The sequence below is a fragment of the Zonotrichia albicollis genome, chromosome 1 (genome assembly GCF_047830755.1).
Source record: "Zonotrichia albicollis isolate bZonAlb1 chromosome 1, bZonAlb1.hap1, whole genome shotgun sequence".
NCBI lineage: Eukaryota > Metazoa > Chordata > Aves > Passeriformes > Passerellidae > Zonotrichia > Zonotrichia albicollis.
In genome coordinates, this window is record NC_133819.1 from 15,304,368 (window position 1) to 15,326,061 (window position 21,694).

A 21,694-nucleotide genomic window follows, 5' to 3' on the forward strand; every position below is an offset into this window, starting at 1 on the left:
GCAGTCTTTTTTTTACAATACAGAAGCTGTAAAAACTCAATTAAGCCTTCGAAAAGTTCATAATAGAGGGGGAGCATGTACACTTGTGAAGCCTGGATAGACATGGATCAAAAGGTTACCTGCCAGAGGATTAATTTCTCAGAGATGGTAAATAACCATTGCAACACAGGTACCACATATTTTCATTTTGAGGAAAATTTAGCAGAATAGCAAAGCCTACCAGCCTCATTCCTACTTCTTCCTCTCCACAACTGGAAAGGTGATGGTCTTAAAACTAGACTGGAAAAGCATTTATCTTCTGTTTATGCCAGCAAAGGTGTATTGACATGTTCAATGCCCAACTGCAGGCCTCAGTTCAGACTGTATTGAAAAGTAAACATATTCCTTCAATTTCTCAACATATGCAAACCTGGATCACAATTAGGCTCTAGAAAATAACCTGGATTTTCAAAAAGCCCTGGACTTTAAGTAGTCCCCTTGGAATGCAAACAAAAGCTCCCACTGCTGATTCTTAAGACTGGTACACACCAAATATGATGCCTTCATTATGAGACTATTTTTTTGAAAAATAAAAACATCCTGGAATAGAAATTAGTTAACTGTGAAGCAACTTACAGATAAGGTTTCTCAACTGAAGGCTCAGTTAAGTTGCTGGCCACATGACTGTAAGCTAAGTGTAAAGAATAAGGAGGGACTATGGATTATTTCTGTCTGGTGCTATCAGAAGTCTGTATTGCATAAATGCACATCTCTCTATTCCATCATTCTGCCAACAATGTTTCTTTCTGAACATTTGTAATGAAAATTTGTAATGATTAAAAGCAAGCATGTCACTTATATAGCACTTTAATTCTATGCTGGAAGAAGTGTTCCTTTCCTTTACTTTGCAACAAATGACATTAAAAGAGCAAGCCAGTTCCTTCATGTTGGAATTAGTGCATTTAGCCTTGTAGCTTGTTTGAAAAGAGCAAATACCACCAGAACATACACACATAATTTTAATCCAAGTTCTGATGTCCATGACATCCTTGAATGAAAGGAACATTGTGCCAGTTGCACATAGTTCCTTAGTTAAATGTCACCCTTTGGGAGTCAAGCACATTATGATTTTCTCTAAATAATTTAAGAGAATTAATTCTTGCCTCTGCCTCAACTGTGTCAAATGATAAAGATGGAACTGCTGTTTTCTTTAGAAATTACTCACACTAAGATAGAAATTTGGAAAATATAAAATATCCCCCAAACTAAACTCCATATGTACTGCAGGCCTTTTAACATGCAAGACAAAAATTCAAGTGCAGTCAATTGGTCATGCAAGCACAGTGAGTCCACCAACCACCAAAGGGGCCTGGAAAGAGCTGTGACTCTTAACAAGTCAAGTTTGAACTCAGGATTAATCTATCTGTAAAAATAAACTCTGTGAAGTTTTGGATTTCAACTACTAGCCTATTGAAAAAGGTAAACAAAGCTGAACTTTATGCAGCAGGGATGCAGGAAGGTCTCATAACAGAGCATTGTGGTTCATCCCGTTTCATCCTTCATGCACACTTCACAGGGAAAACTCATTTACAAAACATCTGTGCTTCAGTGATTGTAACTGTGCCTTGTACTTGCATAGATGAAACTTTACATGCTGTTAAATTACCACTTGTGTTCACAGTATGTCTCCCTCACCTACCTTTGGGAAGTACTGCTAAGAGATTAGCATCAATATCCTTTGTGCTGTTCGCAAGTTCTTCTTTATCTTCAAGGGAGAACTCCTTCTGAAAACTGAAAGCAACATCTGGTTTACAGAACTGTGGATGTCTCTGCTGCAAATCAAATAAACCCAAGACATAACCAATTTACTGCAAGATAGTCTAACAGAGATACCAAAGAAAATATTTTCCCTAAGAATGAGCTAAGAAATAACCCAAAGAAACTCAGAAAGCCAAACCTAACATAATTTGAAACTTGTTTGGAACTGACTGTGACACATTTTTGCATTAGATTACTGACTGCCTTCAAAATGCTCTGCTAAGCAAGTACATTTAATATAATCTATATTGAATGGTTCTTCATAAATATTAAAACATGTCATCAAAGGCAGTACTGCATGTACACTCCACCTAGAAACCTTCTGCACGACTACTCTGTTGCTGTTACTGCACTGTTCTCTGGATCTTACCTAGTTTATAATATGCTAATAAGAGTACCAGATCATTTAATTTTATACCATGTCTTTTCAAAACAGGAAAACTGTCAATTTAAATGAAACAAAATATTTCTTTAAATATGTTCATTAAATATGCAAATTTTAACTTTAAAATATGGGTGTCATAATGGTCTAAAGTAGATCCCAACTACTTAGAGTGACTTTTTTGGAGGAAGTGCTCCTCCTTGTAAGCAAGATTTTTTTTTCTCCAATCAATAAAAGTAGAGAACAAATTATGGTATTCAGACATTGTGACTATCCTAGCTGGACATAAGAAAACTTACAACGGTCTTCAAGCCTTTAATAAACTGTGTAGGCAGGTGTAACAGATATAAATCCTCACAGTGATCCCATGTTCTTCATTTTGTCACAGCAGTGGTGTGCTGTATGATTTAATGTCATTCTGATAAGAAAAACTGCACAATCTTACCGCTGGAAAATCCTTCCTGAGGACAGATTTTAAATGGCTGCTTTTTTTTTCAAGGGTATGAATTCTGTACTCACTATTTCTAAAGAATAATTCTCATTGAAAAGAGTTTTAACATATATTGACTAATACGTTTCATAAGTATTCCTGTTTATAAATATATTGTTTATAAATAACATCTCTTTTTAAGATATTGAGGGGAGAATAAAACCCTTGAAATGACAATGAAGAAACTGGGCTGTGTCACAACCAGGCACCATGCCACCTGCTGCAAATTGTCTCCAACAACTGCACTTAGAGAAATTACTCCAGGTACTGCCAAGAAAAGCAATGTTAGCCACTACAGAAAATAACAAATAGAAGATGGAGAGCTGCAATAAGCTGTCCATTAGAGAGAACTGTATGTCCTTACACAGCAAACACATGGTAATTGAACTAAACAAAAATCCAAACACAATGAAAAAACAGCAGCCACAAGCAGATGGATCCATGTGTCATCTGAGACTGGGCAGAGACTCAGACAGTTAACTGGAGGTTTTTCTATGCCTGACCCCACACTGCCAACACTTGCAATTCTTACTAGCCTCACAATATATTCTTTTCTTACAGACACACTCCTGGAGAACACTGGATGGAGAGATAGCCAGTTCCCATTTGAAAGCAGACTTTAGCTGAGGATGAATTTGAAAAATGCAAATAATATTGGCCTAAGGCTATAAACCAAGTCCAAATTTATTTTACCAAATCAACTTAATTACTTAAGACAAAAGTGCTGAAGGATCCAGCTCATTTGAATGAGCTTCAAAGTCATTTGAATTTGAATACCTGGGCTTTATTTAGCAGTATCTCCACTTGCTTTCATAATGCCTATGACAATGCAGCACCTTAAGCTTGCCTCAACAAGGGGCTTTATGCAGAAAAGCATTCACTGAACAGCAAAATCCTTGTTTAAATGAAATGTGTGAATACCCACCCCTAAGCCTAATTCCCACCTGAATTTCCAAGGGTAAAATCATGGAATCAGGACTGGCACTAGCCTGATGGTTCCATAAACAACCATATTATTGGATTGCCTGTAAACTAGTTACATTCCCCCTGCTCCTCCCCTCCAGGGAGCTCCAGTGACTTTGAAGGCAGAGCTCCTTTAAACCCTGCTTAAATGTCTGTCACTGGGTTTCCATCCATTTGTTCTTGTGCCAATGTTGTCAGGTACCTTGCTTATTTTCTTAAAATAGGTTATCTCCATGTACTCAGATTTCTCAGGACAGGCTCTCAGTCTCATCGATTATCTGTTACAATGTCCTCTACTTATTCCAGTCTTAAGTAATCTTTTTTTTATATGGTGACCAGAATTGGGTAGTCTTGATTCCAGACTTGGGTCTCAGCAGTATCTTATGAAAACATGATTTTTTTAATAGTGAAAGCATTATTATATACCTAGCTGAATGCTGGGATCTACAACACATTTGCTTTTTTACATATACACTGTATTGGTTGCTCAATCCTGCATGAGAAACTAATATGCAAAGGCTTTGCTTTCATCAGTTGCAAGTGACAGAAAAATTTATCAGCCCCCAATGCACAACTATGCACTTAGTATTATTACATTACATCCTTTTTCTATTACTCCTCAAGGTCATCCAGTTCTTCCTGTATGGGAGCTCCCTCCTCCTTTATACAGAGGGTGGCTTGCAGCCTTTGCTCACTGGCAGATTTCATTAAAATTCCTTAAATAGCCACAAACTTCCTAAGCTTAACCCTCACTGCACTAGACAGCATCACAGGTTATCTGCTTTGTGAAGGTCCCTTCACAGTTTCCCTTGTGCCCTCATTTTCCACTTCCCTCTGGACATACTGTCAACCATTATTGTCTATTTTTTAAAGATTAACAATTATCAAAATTTTTAACAAAATCATACACTATTTTGTCCACAATTTAGGAGTTTTATCTCTTCAGACACTTTTTTTTTTTTGCTCTCTCTTGCTAAGCTGCAGGTGGAATTGCTTGTTTTAAATGTTTGCACATGAGAAAACCCAAATGTTTTAATCCAATGCATAATTACATTGCTTTCCCATGCACAGAGGAATCAGAGACAGCACTGCTCTGAAGATGACAGAGTCAAGCCAAACAATTGAGTATTTATAGACACATACATCAAATTAGTTCTAAAAATGAAAGTAGGCATATTCAGGACATGTCACAGTGTTCAATAAGAACATTCATTAGGAATCTAAATTGAGTTGGAATGATGTTAAGGCAATTCCAAATAGAAAAAAAAATACAGGAGGTTACTCATCACCATTTATAAGTATTTTAAAAAAACAAACTCATAAGTAATTCCTTAAAAAGGTTTCTCTTTTTGCTTAAAGAGATCTTTCCAGACCTCTCCCTGCTTTATTAGTTTCTCTGCTGGAGGAGCAGTCACAGCATCAATTCAGTTGCTTAAGCAGATTCAGATAGTCAGACTCGGATTGCCAAATCTATTGTACCTTCAAACTCATCCAAAACCCTCTTCTACAAATACCACAACTACATCTAATCATGCTGTAAGTTTAGGTGCAGATTCTGAGCAGCAGCACTATGAATTTTTGCGATTAATAGCTAAGCTATGCACATTTATTATTAAAATAATTAGGGAATACATGGGTTTCTCTAAATAAAAAAGGAATTAACCAGACATTTGAAAGAATTCTTTCTTGAAAACCCTGATAAATCTGGATATTGAAAGAGGAACTTATTGTCCTTTCCTTGCTTGAAATATAGCTTTTGATCATGATTGCATTCAGGAAATGCAATCAACAGCATGAGGTTCCACCAGTTTGTTTCACACAGGATTTGTGTGTGGCTTGGCCTCAGGTCCCCAACAAACTCATTATACTCTCCATTGTTCAGGAATTCAGATGATTCCTGTTAAAACACAGGCAACAACATTTCACAATCTCAATAGTTTTTCTTTAAAAACAATGTGCAGTGCAGGATTAGTGGAGTACTTGACAGTCTCAGTAGTTGTACTGTTCTAGCACCTTCCAGAGTAAGTGTGAGCTGCATGCTGTACATCAGGGATTCCAGGCTGAAACCTTCATCTGCTGCTGCAGCAGCAGCATATGGTTTCTAAATAGCTGTCCCACTAACCTAGTTACATCCTCAAAAGCAACCAGAAGTTTGATCCAAATGCCACTGGTAACACTGACCTGCCATCCCAATTAAAGCTATGGCATATACTGAGATTTTATGATTGAAGTACAAAACCCACTTGTACCCCTGCCAGCCAGGTGCTGCTGTTCACTTCCCTTCTCTTTCTCTGCCTCCAGGAGAACTTCCTTCCCTGGACTCGGATGTAAAATGTCCATTTTACAGTCATGTCCTTCTCTCCTGCTTTCATAGCACAGTGTGTCTTGTACACCATTCCCTCCATCCCTCTGCAGGACCTCAGAAACAACATGGCAGGGAACCAGGTGTGCTCCAGGTGTGTGCACTGACTGAAAAGAAGCTCACAAAGATGAGCCTGTGCACCTGTGGCAGGTGGGTTCCTGTGCAGCTGAGCCAATGGAACAGCTGGTTCCTGGGGCAAGGGTCCACCCCCAGCTCCTGACCTCCTCTCTGTGCCACTTGGATGAGTCCAGCAAGCACAAATGTGGACACCCAAGGCAGCTTGGATGGGAAGAGAGAGGGAATGTGACCAGCCAGCTTGCTTAACTGTTAATTGTATTCCCCTTACTAAGCCTTGTGCAAGTGTGCCCTAAGGACACAGAGCACAGCCACAGCCCTGCATGGAAGCAGCACCACCAGCCCACTCATCTCTGCATGGTCCCCTTCTCTCCCCCCAGACTGCTCCCTGCAGGATGTATAATTAATTCACCCACTTCAGCCACCTGATTTACAGACAGGTAAGTGCTCCAGGCTGGTTCACACTGGATGTCTGTGCTCTGTCCATGCCATGAAAGGACAAATGGGCATTCAAATGGGCATTGCAATGGCAGGAAGCTCAGTGCACAGTGGGACTTTCCCTTTAGCAATGTCAGCTAGAAAATTTAACATTACTTTAGAAGCAGTTGGTGCTTTAAATGCTTGATCAGAGCATCTGCTCTGTACAAAAACTTGGTCCTGTGAGAGGACCAATAATCACTTTTCCTGACAAAGGATAAATGTAGATTCAAGCAATGAAAGTTACTGCAACAAGCCATCTTCACTGGGCTAGAAAAATTCAACCTTACCTTAACGCTCTCTTCCTTAGGAGCAGTCGTGAAGGCTTAAATCTGATTGAATTTCCTTTGGCAAAATCTGTGAAATAGAAAAAAAAAAAAATCACATCAATTTGAAGATCCTGTAATAAATGGGGAACTTTTGGTACACTGGGTTATAGTTTCCAATCATAACCTTTTTCCCCTGCAAAAGACTGTGCAGAGGCCTTCTCTCTAAGCAAAGGAGCACCTGCTGGCATGTCCAAGATGGTGAAAAACCAAAGCATTGTAAAAATGAGTACAGACAGTAGATACATCAAAAGCATCAACATCTTATGGAACTGCCATGTTCTATTCCTAATATTTGTGGTGTAGCAGTACAGCCTGAGGTGATCATTTAAAATCACTGTTTCCCAGCTTATAATGCGGGCAATGGACATGTTTATGAAGCACTCTGCAAATGAGAAATGCTGCAAGCAGCAAGAGCCTTTTTGGCTGCAGCCTGGCAATACTATTAAAACTGCATATTCACTGCAGAAGCCAAGAGGCGTCCAGCTGAGGATCTGTTGCAACAGTATTACACCATCCATGGCAGAAATGTTTCTGAAGATTGCCTACTGTTTGGAAGCTCCCTTTTTTTTTCTGAATAGCCTTACAACATGCATTTCACAGAGGAACTCATGTTTACACTGAGAGCAAAGTTGCAGCCTGATTTTAAAAAAGCATGTATTACAAAGCCTCTGGGTTCCCAAAACTGTGTGAACCATAACAAGCAATGGGCAATCTCCCCACCCTCTCCTAGATTAAACTTTTTAATTTCTGCAGTCAAGTGCATCACCAGAGGGTCTAAATGATGACCAGTGGAAGGAGGGAACCTCCTCTCCCTCCATTCAGTGAGGATGCAACCAAGACACCCCAGAGCTCTGCCAGCCAGGGAGCAGGTCCTGGTCTGGGACTGCTGTGCAAAACCACATGGAGCTACTGACAACTTACTCCCAGTGAAAAATTGCCTTCCATCCCCATCTGTATTAAATCTACTACCCAAGACCCTACATTAATAAACAGTTGGTCACTGACACAGCAATCATTTTATTTTTCAAAACCAGACCCAGACTTCAGAACACAGCCAGACTTTAGAACAATTCAGTTGCAGCTACACTCCTATTACCCTACCTCAGAGCTGAGATTTAACTATTTCAAGGAAGACCTAACTGCAAAAAAAAATTTTTGCTTATGCACAGTGTTTAAGTCTGGGCAGAATGTCTCTTATTTTTGCAGAAAGAGTTTAATGAAACTTATTATAGATGACAATATGGGTCTTAATTTAGAGAAGGTACATTTTGGCTAAGCATTTCAAAACTTCATATCCTCTTCCATTTCCTTCGCCACCCCTACAGGTATAAAGATTGAAAAAACTTCTAAAAAGTAACAGAAAAAGATGATTTTAACATGATAAAGAAGCTAAAAATGTGCAAAAAGGCATTTTCTAGGCATCTGCTACAAGTCAGTGCAGATTTCAAGTAGCTTTGATAATAGCAGTCTTCAACTTTAATAGACAACTTTTCTTGTTTTTGTTAACATTCATTTTCTCTTTCCATTAAGTGGAGAATAAAGCACATAGATTACACAGAAACATCTTGTAAGATCAAAACAGAATATTGTAAGAAAAACAGTGTGAATGGTATATAAATCATTATATTTTACACTACAGCATTAAAAAGAATACTCTGAGCCATATGGATCCTCTAAAAAGGCGAGATTTACATTACTTTGAGAGGACTGTGCACTAGCTTCCAAAGCCCAGCTCAGTATCAGCTTAGCTAATCAGAACCAGGCATATCCTAAATTTATAGCTGTTCTAACAGGATGCAACCCATCCTAGAATTATTGGCACTGGAACAGCTGTCCACCATGAAAACCACAAGCAGACCACAGAGAAATTTTGCCTAGCCCAGCCAAAACTGGGGAGGGAATATGAGAAGGGAAGAAAGGAGCCTGCACTGCTTCCCTGGGAGCAGAGGAAGGGCTGCTAGGAGGGGCACATCAGCCACTTTGGCTCTTGCACCCCTCAAACACATTCAGCAACATTCACATCTTTAATGCCTCAAAATCATCTTAAAATTCTGCTGTGTTTCACAGGGGTGAGTCCCGATCTTCCCCCACATCCCAAACACAGAAAAACTTAGCAGACAATAAAATTCCATTACAGAGTTTTGATATATTTTATGTATTTCCTCCTGTTCAAATTAAACACCATGTGGGGGGGATTAAAGTCCAATAAAACTTACTTACCACAATATGGAAGTCTTAAATACAAACACAGGAGGAAAAGTAAACAACTCTGCCTCAAAAGACAATAAATATGCCCACAAAAGAAACATCAGTTTAGCAGAGTCTTATTCAATGGTTAATTTAAAGATTAAAAAAAACACCCTCACTGTACTCTATAAACAGAAAAAAAAAAAAAAAAAAACTACAACAGCATTTTGTTCTGCTTTTTACTGAAGAATTCTAAACATGTTCATAATCATATTATAGCAATTTAAAATATTTTTATTTAAAATTAAGAGAATCTTTACTGAAGTGTAAATCAGACTTGCTCACAAGTTTAACCATTTGTTCAGTCGAGTTCCCTCTCCCTTAGGCACAAACTACCCGATAAAACCACTATCCATAATTTAATATGCAAGAAATTTAAAATTAACAATGTAAAAAGAAAAAGTAGTATAACCTTCCAGCATTACTCAGTATATTTAAAGGCCCTAAGTCGGTGGCATGCTAAGCTAATTAAAAGATCCATCTAATCGGATCTTTCAAAAGTGTCCTTTAGGAAATAACAAAATAGCCTGGGTGACTAACTGCATACTGATTGCTAAAGTACCTAATGCAGCTGCAGGAGAGCCAGTCAAACAACATTTACACATGCAGACATACATATGAGAGATTAAACACACACACAAAACTGCATTTTCTTTTATCTGTTTGGAACTCTTACCTTGCTCCTCAGAGTATTTAACATTTCCCAAATAGCTGGAGATCCAAGGATTTCTGAACATGGTTGCACAAACAAAGGATTCGGCAAAGAGAAACTACAATAGCAGCTAATTCTGAAGCAGGCACAGCCCTTAGGCCTGTCTTAGCAATATCGTGTAGAGATTTTTCATAGCACAGGACTGGAGCTGTCAGGCTCTGCGTCCCAGGGAGTACAGTAAATGCATAGCAATAGGCTGCAAGCCGGAGCAGCTCAAGCCAGTAATCAGATTACGAACAGAAATTAGGCACATGAATGCTAAAACAGATTGGGCAGTGGTGATTGGGAGATTTTAATATTACCACTTCAAAGATCCAGCCAAATTGCACATTATATTCCTGCAAAACGAATGCAGAACCCCTGAATCCTCATATTAAGAAACCAAACAAACAAAAAAAGCCCCAACAACAACAGAAAAAATGTCGAGAAGAGGAATAATTCCTTCATATCTCTAATCAGGATAAACTGCAGTGCTTATTTAAGAAAAACAGTATCCAGACTGCCAAAAAATGGACTCTGATAATCATAGCATTATGCTTAAATGTTTTGCCTAACTATTAGTTGGAACATTTAAAACAGACAAGATTTATGGATAACATATGAGCAAAATTACTGGTGGGGGTAGGGATTTAAGAACAGACACCACAGCTCCAAATATTTTAATTCGAGACAGAAGGTGAAAAATTGCACTAAAGTACTGTCTAGCTACCTTTTTTTTTATTAAACAGATCTGACGGATTTTGGATTGAAGAGTTGGAACCCTTTTAGCTAATTTTGAAAGTCTGGAAATATTTGTTTGCAATGGGGCAATAACTGTGGCTTAGTTGCTCACACTGAACTACCTGATGGTCTAACACAGACACAAAGAAGCATTAAATGTGTGATTGAAACAGGCCCATGCCCTTAACCCCATCCAAACAGATAGAGAAGTCTATCAGCTTCCCTCCAACAGACCTCTTCCCTCCCAAAAGATTTTAGCTGCTATCAGTATCAGGCTGAGAGAGATAGGGGGGTTCAGCATGGAAGAGGTTCCAGGGAGACCTTAGAGCACCTTGCAGTGCCTACAGGTGGCTACAAGAGAGCAGGAAAGGGACTTTACAAGGACCTGTAGATAGGCCAAGGTGCAATGGCTTTAAGCTGAAGAGGGGTAGGTTTGGATATTAGGAAGAAGTCCTTTATTGTGGGGGTGGTGAGGCCCCTGGAACAGGTTGTCCAGAGAAGCTGTGAATTGCTCCATCCCTGGAAGTGCTGAAGGCCATGCTGGATGGGCCTTTGAGCAACCTGGGCTGGTGAAAATGTCCCTGACAGGGGATTGGAATGAGATGATCTTTAAGGTCCCCTCCATTCCAAACCATTCTATGATTCTCTGTGCAGAAAACTCTCCACAGGACTGGGGTTGTCAGGACTATGAAAAGGCAGACTAGAAACACAAGGCTGAAGTTCTTGACTATTCTTACCTGTTTTTGTGATGCCTGGTACAACAGAACCCTGATCTATGCTGGGAACTTAAATGTACGGACAAGATATGAACAATGATGCTGTGAAAAACTGCAAAACCACAAGTGAAAAACCTACTCTATCAAAACCTATTAATGGCTGTTGGCTCATCATGAAGTTGTATTTAGCTTCTCTAGGTCATCAAAACACTGTTCTTCATGCTAACAAGTTATTGCAATGGATAGAAGAACATGCATTCCATCTTGTCCAATGCACCTGATACTTGCTTTAATATATTTATTTTTAAAAACATAAATCATGTTGGAGTCAACCTAATCAAAGCATCTTTTCTTAGCTGATCTTTCAACAGTCCAGAGCTCCCTGGAACAAGAGTCACCCAACACAAGGAATATTGAAGCCTCTGACTCATCAAGTAACCCTCTCTGTTCAGAAATATTTGATGGTACATACCATGTTTCTTTTCTTTGCTGTAACCTTGCCAATTACATGTTTAATTGTAATCACTCCCAGCACTACCAACAGAACACAAACCAACACTGCTGTGCACGCCTGACCAGCTGTGAAGGCCTCCATGTACTTGAGCCTAATATATACAAAAAATGTAATCTGTTGGCACTAGTCCAAACCTGCAATTAACATGAGAATCTGGTGCTTTATGGCCTAGGCATAAGTGCAGGTGTGCTAAAACCACAAAAATAAGATGAGGCAGAACTTACTAAGGAGCTGCTGGCAACAGCTGATGGGGAAATTCTGGACCAGGATATGTATAGCAATGTATGTTGGTATAGCAATGTATGTTGGTATAGCAACAAGAATCCCCCTGCCCCACCAAAAAACCCTTCTTTCTCAACCCTGCCTGTCTGAAGACTGTTTACCTGATCTTGTGAATAGAGGTATTATTACTTGGAGCATTTTTAACCACCTGTAACTCATATGGTCCACAGTAAGGGAAGTTTCTGATAAAGCTCAGGTAAACATCACTCATTTGATAAATATTGTGTCTGCAATCTTTAGCAAGGTTGAAGGAGAAGTTAGACCTGACAGCTGAGCTGATGCAATAGCTCAAGGCTGACGGTAAAGACAGTCCTAGCCATCATTCCTCCTGCTGCAGCAGCTCTGCTAGGTCCTGCTGCCCTAGTGACCCAGCCTGACAGCTACAGTGGGAGTAAGTATTCCCTTTCATTTTTGCTGGGCGTGCTTTTCAGGAGGTGCCAGAACAAAGAAAAAGGCACAAGATCTTATGATCAGGAAAGGGATCAACTCTTCTGGCTAATAAAGGAGGTGAGCTCAGCTCAAGTGTCACCCCCCTGTTTGGCAATGTCCCCTACAACAGGAGGAGGGGTATGGTTGTTTTTGTGGAGGGCAGGGTCAGGCTCCCCCATTGCTCTGCTATACATCATCCTCAACATTTTGTCCTGGTGAATGAGGTGCAGAAGGGAAAGCACAGAGAGCTGCAGAAAGACAGGAAAACTCTGGAATGCCTTTCACAAGTGTGTAATTTTTAAACAGGCTCTTGCTTGTGCTGTTCAGATTCTGTCTACAGAACACAGTAAGAAGCCAGTCTCTCCAATTGGTCTGGCTACCACCTGGGAAGAAATATCTGTGATAGGCTTTGGTGCAAATAGGACTCCTTTTCCTACTGTATACAGCTGGCAGGTCAAGAATCCAGGGACTACCTCATGGGTCCAAAGAGAGGTATTAGAGGGGAAAGTAAAATATTCAATTGAAAAAAGAATCTCTCTTGAGCCCTTCACAAAAGTACCTAGAGTTTGGCTTCAAAATCTCTTCATGTTTGGTTGGAAGGTGATCATCAGCCATTGCTCTGTGCACAGGACCTATGATTTAATTTTCCTGGCACTGCTGTTGATACTGAAACTGTGCTGCTGTGCAGAATCTGCAATCCCAGAGTTCATTCAGTGTTGAGTCAAGATGAGGGGTATGTGCCAACACTGCTCCCAATATTAAAACTTTGAGATGTTGGAGCCTTTGGATATTACAGCAATGCACTTCACACAGATCATTTAGAATACTGAACTGTAGGTAAGTGACCACTTCTGTCCCTCTTTTCCACCAAAATGGGATCATTGTCACAAGAGGAGTCTCTGTGCTGGCCCTTAACCAGCTTTGGAAGTGGAGAAAAACAGGGTGCAAAATCATTAAGTCAGCAGAGTCAACCAAGGGTATCAAGAAAAGAAGTCTTGGATTTAGCATTTTGCTGCTTGTTTGAAAACAGCAGGTTTCAAAGTAAATCTTTCCCAGAGGAAAAGAAGTTAATCTCTAAATACTCGATGAAGAAAGGAGGAAGAGCAGTTTGCCCTTCAAAAATGACCCAGTCTCCAGGACCTACAAGTGTGCTCAGCCAAACCATGTTATCAAGGCTGTGTTACAAATCAGTAGTAATGTTCTTGTCCCCCTCTGCCATCATTAATTCTTCAGCATTAGCAGCTTCCAACATAAGCAAACATAGAGAGAAGAACAGTTCAGCCTTCAGAAAGGGGGGCAGCCCAGTGGGAAGCTAAGTTTGCAGTCATCTGGGCTTAGAGCTGGAGGTTAAGCATGTATACATTTCAAATCTGAGACTGCTCATGAAAGACCAGCTGGCAGTTAAATATTGTTCTGAAGCTTCCCACAGGAAGAGAAGGAAAATATCTTCTTTTGTCTGGCAAAACTAATAGCTATAATCAAAGCTGGAGTTTAAAGGACTTGAAAAACACTTCCCAACTTCCAGGCTTGCCAGCCCCAAAGCACTGAGGAGTTATGAACCAGGTCCCACCAAGATCAGGCCTTTTTTCCTCTTGAATTTTGATCACTTATGAATTTATATTTAGAAGTGTTTAGAAGTGATAAAGAGAGGTAGATACTTTGTCGTGACTTGCAGTTATCATAAAAGCAAAAATCAAAGAAGCCCATGACAGCTGTTTGAAGAAAAGCTAAAAATAAAATAAAATTTTAAAGAAATCAACAAGGCAAAGGAAAGAAAACCCACAGTGACTGCATGAAACTTTCTGCAAATATGCTAGTTAGGTAAACAGGAATCTGAGCCACACAGAAAACTGAGATGTATAAATGATGATCTTGTATAAATGTAATGATGAAGTCATGTCTTCATCCACTCTTCAAGGGTAGAGATCTAAAGGAGCTCATGAATTTTATTCAACTGCTCTTCTGGCCAAGGTGAGCATCCTTGCATTAGCTAGTCAAAGTGAGCTGTGCCAAGATCCGAGATGCTGTGGAGGATTGCAGGAATGAAGGTCAGAACACTGGGCTAAATCAGACCACTCTTTTCCATCAGTCCATCTGAGCACCCCTCCCAGGCTGCAGGCTGCTTGCCCACCCCATACCACCCTGTCAGTTTTTGGTATTCAGGCATATCTTTCCAAAGGAATGTGGCAAGGCACTCCCTTTTCTTATTTCCCCTTCCTCCCAGCCTCCAGCAATCTCTGCCAAGTTGTTCAAGAAGTCAGCCCAAAGCTGAAGGACAGGTCAAGAATCTCCCAGAAGATAATTTCAGTAGTACAATCACTTAAAAGCTCAAGTCACATCCCAGCAGCCCACCTTGCAATCACAGTACACATTCTGGGTTGGCAATGCCAGTCAGGTTTGTCTTCTCCATCCAAACCCCATGTATGTGGGGAAGTAGAATCTTCTCATTTCTTAAATTGAGGTCCTTTTTATGAACTTTAAAAATAGGATAAAATTTCCTGACATGGTGTCATCACTCCAGCAGAAAGGAAATATAATTCTTTCCAAAAAATCATCCTGGTGAAACGATTTATGTTTGGCCAGTGATTGGGTTTTGGACAAGTCTTCAGTTTAACTTCAGCACTGCATTGCCTGTGCAGTGTACTTTAAAACAGATCATATGCAAAGAGATGAAAAAAGCTGATTAGTAAGATTAAGAAAGGGGACTGAGGTTTGTAGTACAAAATGTGTTGAAAGAACATGGATGGTCTTTTTGTACTGGCTATTTAGTAATGTGCTCTGGGAAAAGGGAGAACAACAGGTATTTTTGTACCCACACTAGAAATCACCTTCCAATCTCGAGATTACTATTTGAGATTTCACTCCACTCATTAATTTCCGCAATTAATTACCCCTAAAAGGAGATTTTGGTATCTTTCAGTTTTGGAACACATTTCAGAATAAGGAACATCCCTACCTCTCATATCACTGTTCACAAAACTGCATGACAAGACTGCAGCATAATTAAAAGCTGTCCAAGGTTTTCCTCTTTAGGAGTAGGATCAGACTAGAGAAACTCCTTCAAGGAAGTTCAAAGGCCAGATGCGCTTTTCTCATGTGTAATCAGATATATCACTGGGGCACACTATCTGAATTCAGTCACACCTATCTGTCTCTGGGCTCAAAGCCCAGACAGAAGATGTCAGGTGTGAACACATCCATTTCTGCACTGAGCAAATGGCTGGAAAGGAGGACAGGGCAGGAACTCCTCTCCCAGCAATACAGACAATCTCAATCATTACACAGCTCAAGGACTTTGAGGAGACATGGTGTTTTACCCAGCAAAACAGCACTGGAGAGCCTTGCACAGCACAGCTCTCTGTGGAGCAGCTGCAGCTCAGACTGTGAAGGCACAGGGTCAGTCACAGCTCGTGGACATCCTTCACTGGAGTTGTGAAGCCTCAGCTTCTTCTTTGCTGTTGCAGTGAACGAGAGCTTTGCTGCTGAGATGGCCCAGGCTTAAACTCTTGTTGGGAGACTTAAACTTGTGTGCCTCAAAAACAAGCAGCCAAGGTTTCCAGGATGGGTTTCCCCATCTTCTGACACTTCTAGTGTCTGCAAGCAGTACGAGGCTGTCTCCTTGCCTGGAGCAGCAAGTGGCCCCATGCAGGTAGGTGCCACGAAAAGCCCTGCCACACTACTGAGTTTTCTCCTGCCTGTTCTTGAACACCTCTGCATGTGTGTGAAACCCAATAAGGGAGCAGAGAGAGGCACACATATCCCAAGGAAGAATTTATAACAAAGTTCTTTGGCTCTTTGCGATAGTCATGTAAGGAAAACACCAATTTTGTTTACAACTGAGATGTGACATTTCACAGGCCACATCCTATCCCTGCATTCTTACCCTGAGATATAATTTTTCAAACCATAGGCAGACAGCAACCTTGCAGACAAGAAATCCATGACCCCAGCTCCCATCTTGTTTATGACACGTTGCAATGCTTTCTCAGAAAATTAAATATTTATTAAAAGAAATAAAGAAAAATGTATGCTTTATTCAAGAGCTGATGGTCAAGGTAGGCCAGCTCGACTGCCAGTACTTTCACTATGAAAAAAGGCACATGTACCAGGCTTAATTTGCAACCAGCATGGCTAAGCAAAAAATAAAGAGGAAAAATAGCTAACCCAGTGATGCTGCAGTTCTGGAGTCTGTTCTCTAGAGAGCAGGTTTAAATTCATGGCAGCTATAGCGTTTTTCTCTTTATTGCCCTCATTCACTGCCAAGGCCCCTGCAAAAATCACCAACATTCTTGGTGCTCAGGGGGGTGCCAGGCAGTTAATCACAAGTCAGACCTGAAGAGCCTTCCCAGAGCTGCCTGGGAAAGTTTGCACAGCATCTGCTTGTCTAAATCTATGGAGATTACACTAAAGGAAAAACGTAAATACTTTTTTAAAGGCTTCTTCCATGTGAAAGTCAGATTTTATGAGGTGGGTATGGAGCAACCTAGCTTAGTCCCGGTCTGTACACAGACAGTGGGTGCCAATGTACCCTTTCTTCTGGGAGCGAGATAATTGTTTTAGCCAGTAAAAAGCAGTTTTCCAATAAAGGGCATAAAACTGCATAATAAGAGAGGATAAACAAGTCCCAGAGTCATTAAAAAAAAGAAAATAAATAGTTCCTCTTAGTCCAGTACTCCTCTGAAAGCAGGCAATGCAAGGAATGAAGACATACTTCCAGCAAAGGCCCACAGAGTGTTTCAGTATATGGACTGACAGCGTGAACTGCCTTCCTAAGGTTATAAAAACGTGCTAGGGACACAACTACAGTCACTAACATTTGCACAAAAGGATTTCACTTTTAAAGCCAGCCCTAGCAGAATTCCTGCTATTTGCAGGGAGGGTACAGTGTCAGTGGCAGGCTCAGTACAGCAGCTCGCTGTCAGCGCCGCGTTCTGGGTCGCATCTCCCGGGGTCTGCGCCGGATCCGTTCTGGGCTGCGCGGCTCATGCAGCCCGTTCCGTCCCCAGACACGGCTCTGCAGCTTGCCTAATAAGGCCAGGCGTGAGTTGACTGGCTGGCTTAGAGGTCACCCAGTGTTTACCTTGCGAGCCAGCGGCAGCTGGAGCCTCCCAGCAGAGCGCTCCTCTGCTCCATCCCCGCGCTGGCAGGGCCGCGGCAGCCGCGGCACATCGGCGCTGCTGCTCACAGCCGCGGGGGACACGCTGTGGTTTCACCACACAGCATCAAACTGCAAGGACTGCAGGCACAGTTTCCACCACAGCACACTGCAGGACCACTAGACTGAAAAAATAATCAGGTTTCTCACTGCATGAATTGCTCGAAAGTAGGGCAGCGGTGTAGGTATGAACAGCCACCTTCACGGCTCCGAGGCAGCAGACAGGTACTTGTCAAACACCAGAACCAAGGGAACGAGATGAAAGCAAGGCAGAGATACTCATTTGAGCACTACTATTTAATTATTTATTACTCCTTATCAGTTATGGTGAGATTCACTGCAGTTCAGACAGATGGCTTCAAAAGTAATGATTTACCCTCCACAAAAATAGCTATCCGGCCAAATTAAAAATCTCTTCTTCTGCTGCTTCCCTTGTGATTCAGTCTATTTTCTCTTTTACACCACTCCTAAGGCAACTTCAAGATGCCACATTTGGATACTGTCCTACCCATCTTCCCAGCACAGCGTGAGGAAAGCCAGGAGACAGCTCTGTGGTTAGAGCTGGCAGGCAGAGGAGAGCAGCACAGGGCACCTCGCACCATGGCACTGCCACAAGACCCCTGCAAGGGGACATACACAGTGGCTTCTGCCCTCAGGTCAGTACAGACAATGCATTTCCATCCTTCACCAAAACCACCTTCTAAGGTTTAAATATCTACAAAGTACTATCAGATATAACGATGCATTTATCATACAATTCTGCTATAAAATTGTCTTGAGTACAGGGAGTAAAACTAAACTAAAAAATAAAAACTATGATTAGTTTTTATAAACTAAACTATGATTATCACCCTACTGAAACTAAACTATGAAAAACTAAACTATGATTATCACCCTGCTGAAACTAAATTATGGAAAACTAAACTATGATTATCACCCTACCCAAGTAGTCAAACTATCACAGTTATGTCCTGCTCCTCCTATGAACCTGAGGTTCACACTATTATAATTAAAAGAGATAAAATATATGGCCCATTCACTCTTAAAACAGTATTTTTTTTTTAATCAGCTGATAGTTTGTAAGCTTAGCCATTATCATTTTGGGCTGAAGCTGTGCCCAGGTGCACACACAGATTTTGGCTCAGAATTGCTGACTTTCACCTCAGACTGTTCTCACCCAAAATATGTTTTACTTATACACGGAAATGGGGCACACACATTCAAAAAGGGGCCAGTCAGACATGATTACACAAAGGTAAGTCCTAAAATAAGCCAACTCACTTTGTGTCCAATTTGCTTAGATCAGCAGCACAATATGCTCTTATGAATATCAATAATGAATGCTGGAGGAAACTAAACAACACACAAGGAATGAGAAGAACTGCTGTGTGAGCATTAGGCCTGTCAAGAGTTTTAGGAAGAAGTCAAGATAGCTCTGAACTATGAAAATCAGTCACATTTCACAGACTTTCAGGCTGGGATGAGAGAAAAGCTAGAGGAAAGTGCTTTGCTAGAGGAAATGGGTTCATCTATTCATTTCAAGTCTCTCTGAATACACACTGACAAATGCAAAGTACCAGGGGAACACTACTTCTGCTCTTGGTTAAAAAGGAGAATCTCAATAAACTTGGGCACATCTGGAAGGGAACACTCTGACACCCTCACAGGTGATTGCTTATTTGTCATCAGTTAATTTAGTTTGTGTAACTGCACATGAGCAAAAGCTTTCCAATGCTTTTATGCTTTCACCATTTTAATTTTAAATGGGAGATAATGTTACAGCTGACTTTTCTCCATTTTAACACTCCCATTTTTCATCTTTGCTCACAGACAATATGATTTCCAAGGCAGGCTTCAGGAAGGAATTCTGGAAGTACAGCAGTATCTCCTCCTCTGCCCTAATGATGGGGGGAAAAGTTGAATTAATGTTTTTTAAAATCTGTATTCTGAATATTTTAAATGCAAAAGGTGGTAGAGAAGTGGTAGGGAAATCACCCACAAGAAGAAACATGGCTTTTTCACTGCTCAGGACAAAGCACAGTAACTGTAGTCAGTTAAACCTGACTGGTGCAGAGCTAGAGAGTAAAATTCTCATTGAACTTTTCAAGAATAGGCCAGAAAAGCAATTTCAGCAAAATCTGTATGTGCATAGCAAAAGTGATGCTGAAAGAGCAGCTCACATAAGACCTCTGCTTAAATCAAGGCTGAAGAATACTTTCCACACTCAGTTCCCCAAAAAGGCCACCTCCTTCAGTGACCTTACAAGAATCAGCTGCCACCCCAGCTCTTGGTCATAGGAGAGGAAACACATCCACCATGTAATCACCAGCTATGTGCTGCAGGCACACATTCAGCGAGAAGACAGATGGGGTTTCAGTGAGGTAATGGGGCAGTGTTCTTCCCCTGCTCTGCAGATGGTCAGTTCCAGCTCGAAAGTAAAACATCATGGCTTTGTTGAAATGAAGTGAGCAGAAAAAAAGCCTACAAAAGAAAGAACGAGGGCAGTTCCTTGGGGAGCCAAGAGGTTTGTTACAGTCCAGGCTCCCAGAGCCACCTCACGAGCAGACAGGGAACAGCCCCCAGGGCTGGTGCAATATTGATGCATGAGTGATGGCTGAAGAGAAGTGCTCAGTCACACCCCAGCTTTTACTGACACATGGAGGAGCTCAGCTGCATTTGCTCCAAATTTCCTCTTCCCAAGACTAGAGCCACCATTCCCAGCTCTACTCCTTCTCGTCTCCTAGCTCTCATCTTTGTCAATCCCTCACTTCTGACATTATTTCTGCTGCCTTCTGTATACTTCCACCTTCTTCCTGTACCCCATTCTATGGGTAATTCCCCTGCATTTCATTCTTCAGTGTTTCTAAATTACTTCCACTTCTCCCCTGGCTCTTCTGCTTTCACTGCAGATTCTCCCATTAGAAACCCAGTCTCCTCACTGGCCCTCTTAACCCACTTCATTTCATCTCCTGCACAAACCCAGCCCTCTTTTTGAGAAGGGTTTTGTTTTGCTTCTTGAGGAGATTTCAGTAAAGGTCTGTCCAACCTAGCAACTTTATTAGGAGAGAACTGATCACAGGAATCTAAGGAGCTGTTTTAGTGAGAAGGGAACCAACTGCAGTGCACAAAGCCTAACTTCAGCAGCACACTGTGGAGCAGCCAATAACCAGAAGGTCACAGTGTAAACATGCTGATACTCTTGGACATTTTTTTCTTGCAGGTAAATTCCCTTCATCAGTCAACTTGTTTGTCCCATGAATAGCATCAAAGGAATGCTGCACTGTTCCAAGAGAGGCACTAAGCATGTGTAATGGAAAGAGACATCCCTTAAAAAAGAGAAAAGACAGGCAGCTTGAACAAATTAAGAGCTGGAAAGAAAGGACTCCCTTGATGTCTTAATGGCCATTGGTTGTTACAGTAATACACCAACAACCACTTACAGAAAGGGTGTTGGACTACAGCCTTGCGAGACAAAGAAAAAATACCTTGCCTTGCAAGGTATTTGTCTAAAAGTGAGGCAAAACCCCTGCTGAGGAACAGTGTATAACCATCAAACTCACAGACAAGCACAGTGCAATATCTCCTAGCACAGTGGGACCCAGCCCTGTGCCAGGGGGTGCTACAGAATGCTCAGTCCCCAGGACCTGAGGAGGGGCTGCAAACCCCAGCAGGGAAATGGGGTATGCTCTGCAGTAAGGCTTCTCTCTGCCACCACACCACACTGTCTCCAAACCCAGGACCTTGCAGCTCTCAGGGGAAATGAGACATTGCAAGCTTTGGGGAATTTTGGGTACAGGGACCCTAGGAAGCTCCACTGTTAAATGCCCCATCATCCTCACACACTCCATAAAGGTTGGGACCACAGTTTGTGGTTCAAGCAAGGAAAGGCAGCTGTTCATGAGCCTCAGTACCTTGACAGAGCTTGTACTGGACAGACCCACATGAAGTTCATGCACTGAATTCATTGTCAATACAGAGTCCTGCCCACAGAGTCTACAGAAAGGCATTCTTATGGCATGAAGACAGTCCTTCCTACACCAGGGA

General features: G+C 41.3%; 1 protein-coding gene across 22 annotated transcripts in view; it reads right to left on the minus strand.

Annotated features, from left to right (window-relative positions):
- The window catches only part of SVIL (supervillin), a 145,572-nt gene that overhangs the window by 68,704 nt on the left and 55,174 nt on the right, over positions 1–21,694 (minus strand). For 21 of the 22 annotated variants that reach the window (XM_074532021.1, XM_074532086.1, XM_074531932.1 and 18 more), the window contains 2 exons: positions 6,837–6,903; positions 1,679–1,770 (listed from right to left, as the gene is read on the minus strand). Coding sequence is in view for 18 of the 22 variants with exons in the window: in XM_074531740.1 (XP_074387841.1) it covers positions 1,679–1,770; positions 6,837–6,903 (159 nt within the window). In the remaining 4 variants the exon portion in view is untranslated. Of the gene's footprint in view, positions 1–1,678; positions 1,771–6,836; positions 6,904–9,798; positions 10,014–21,694 lie in introns of those variants that run through there. The other variant, XM_074531817.1, reaches the window with a different exon arrangement.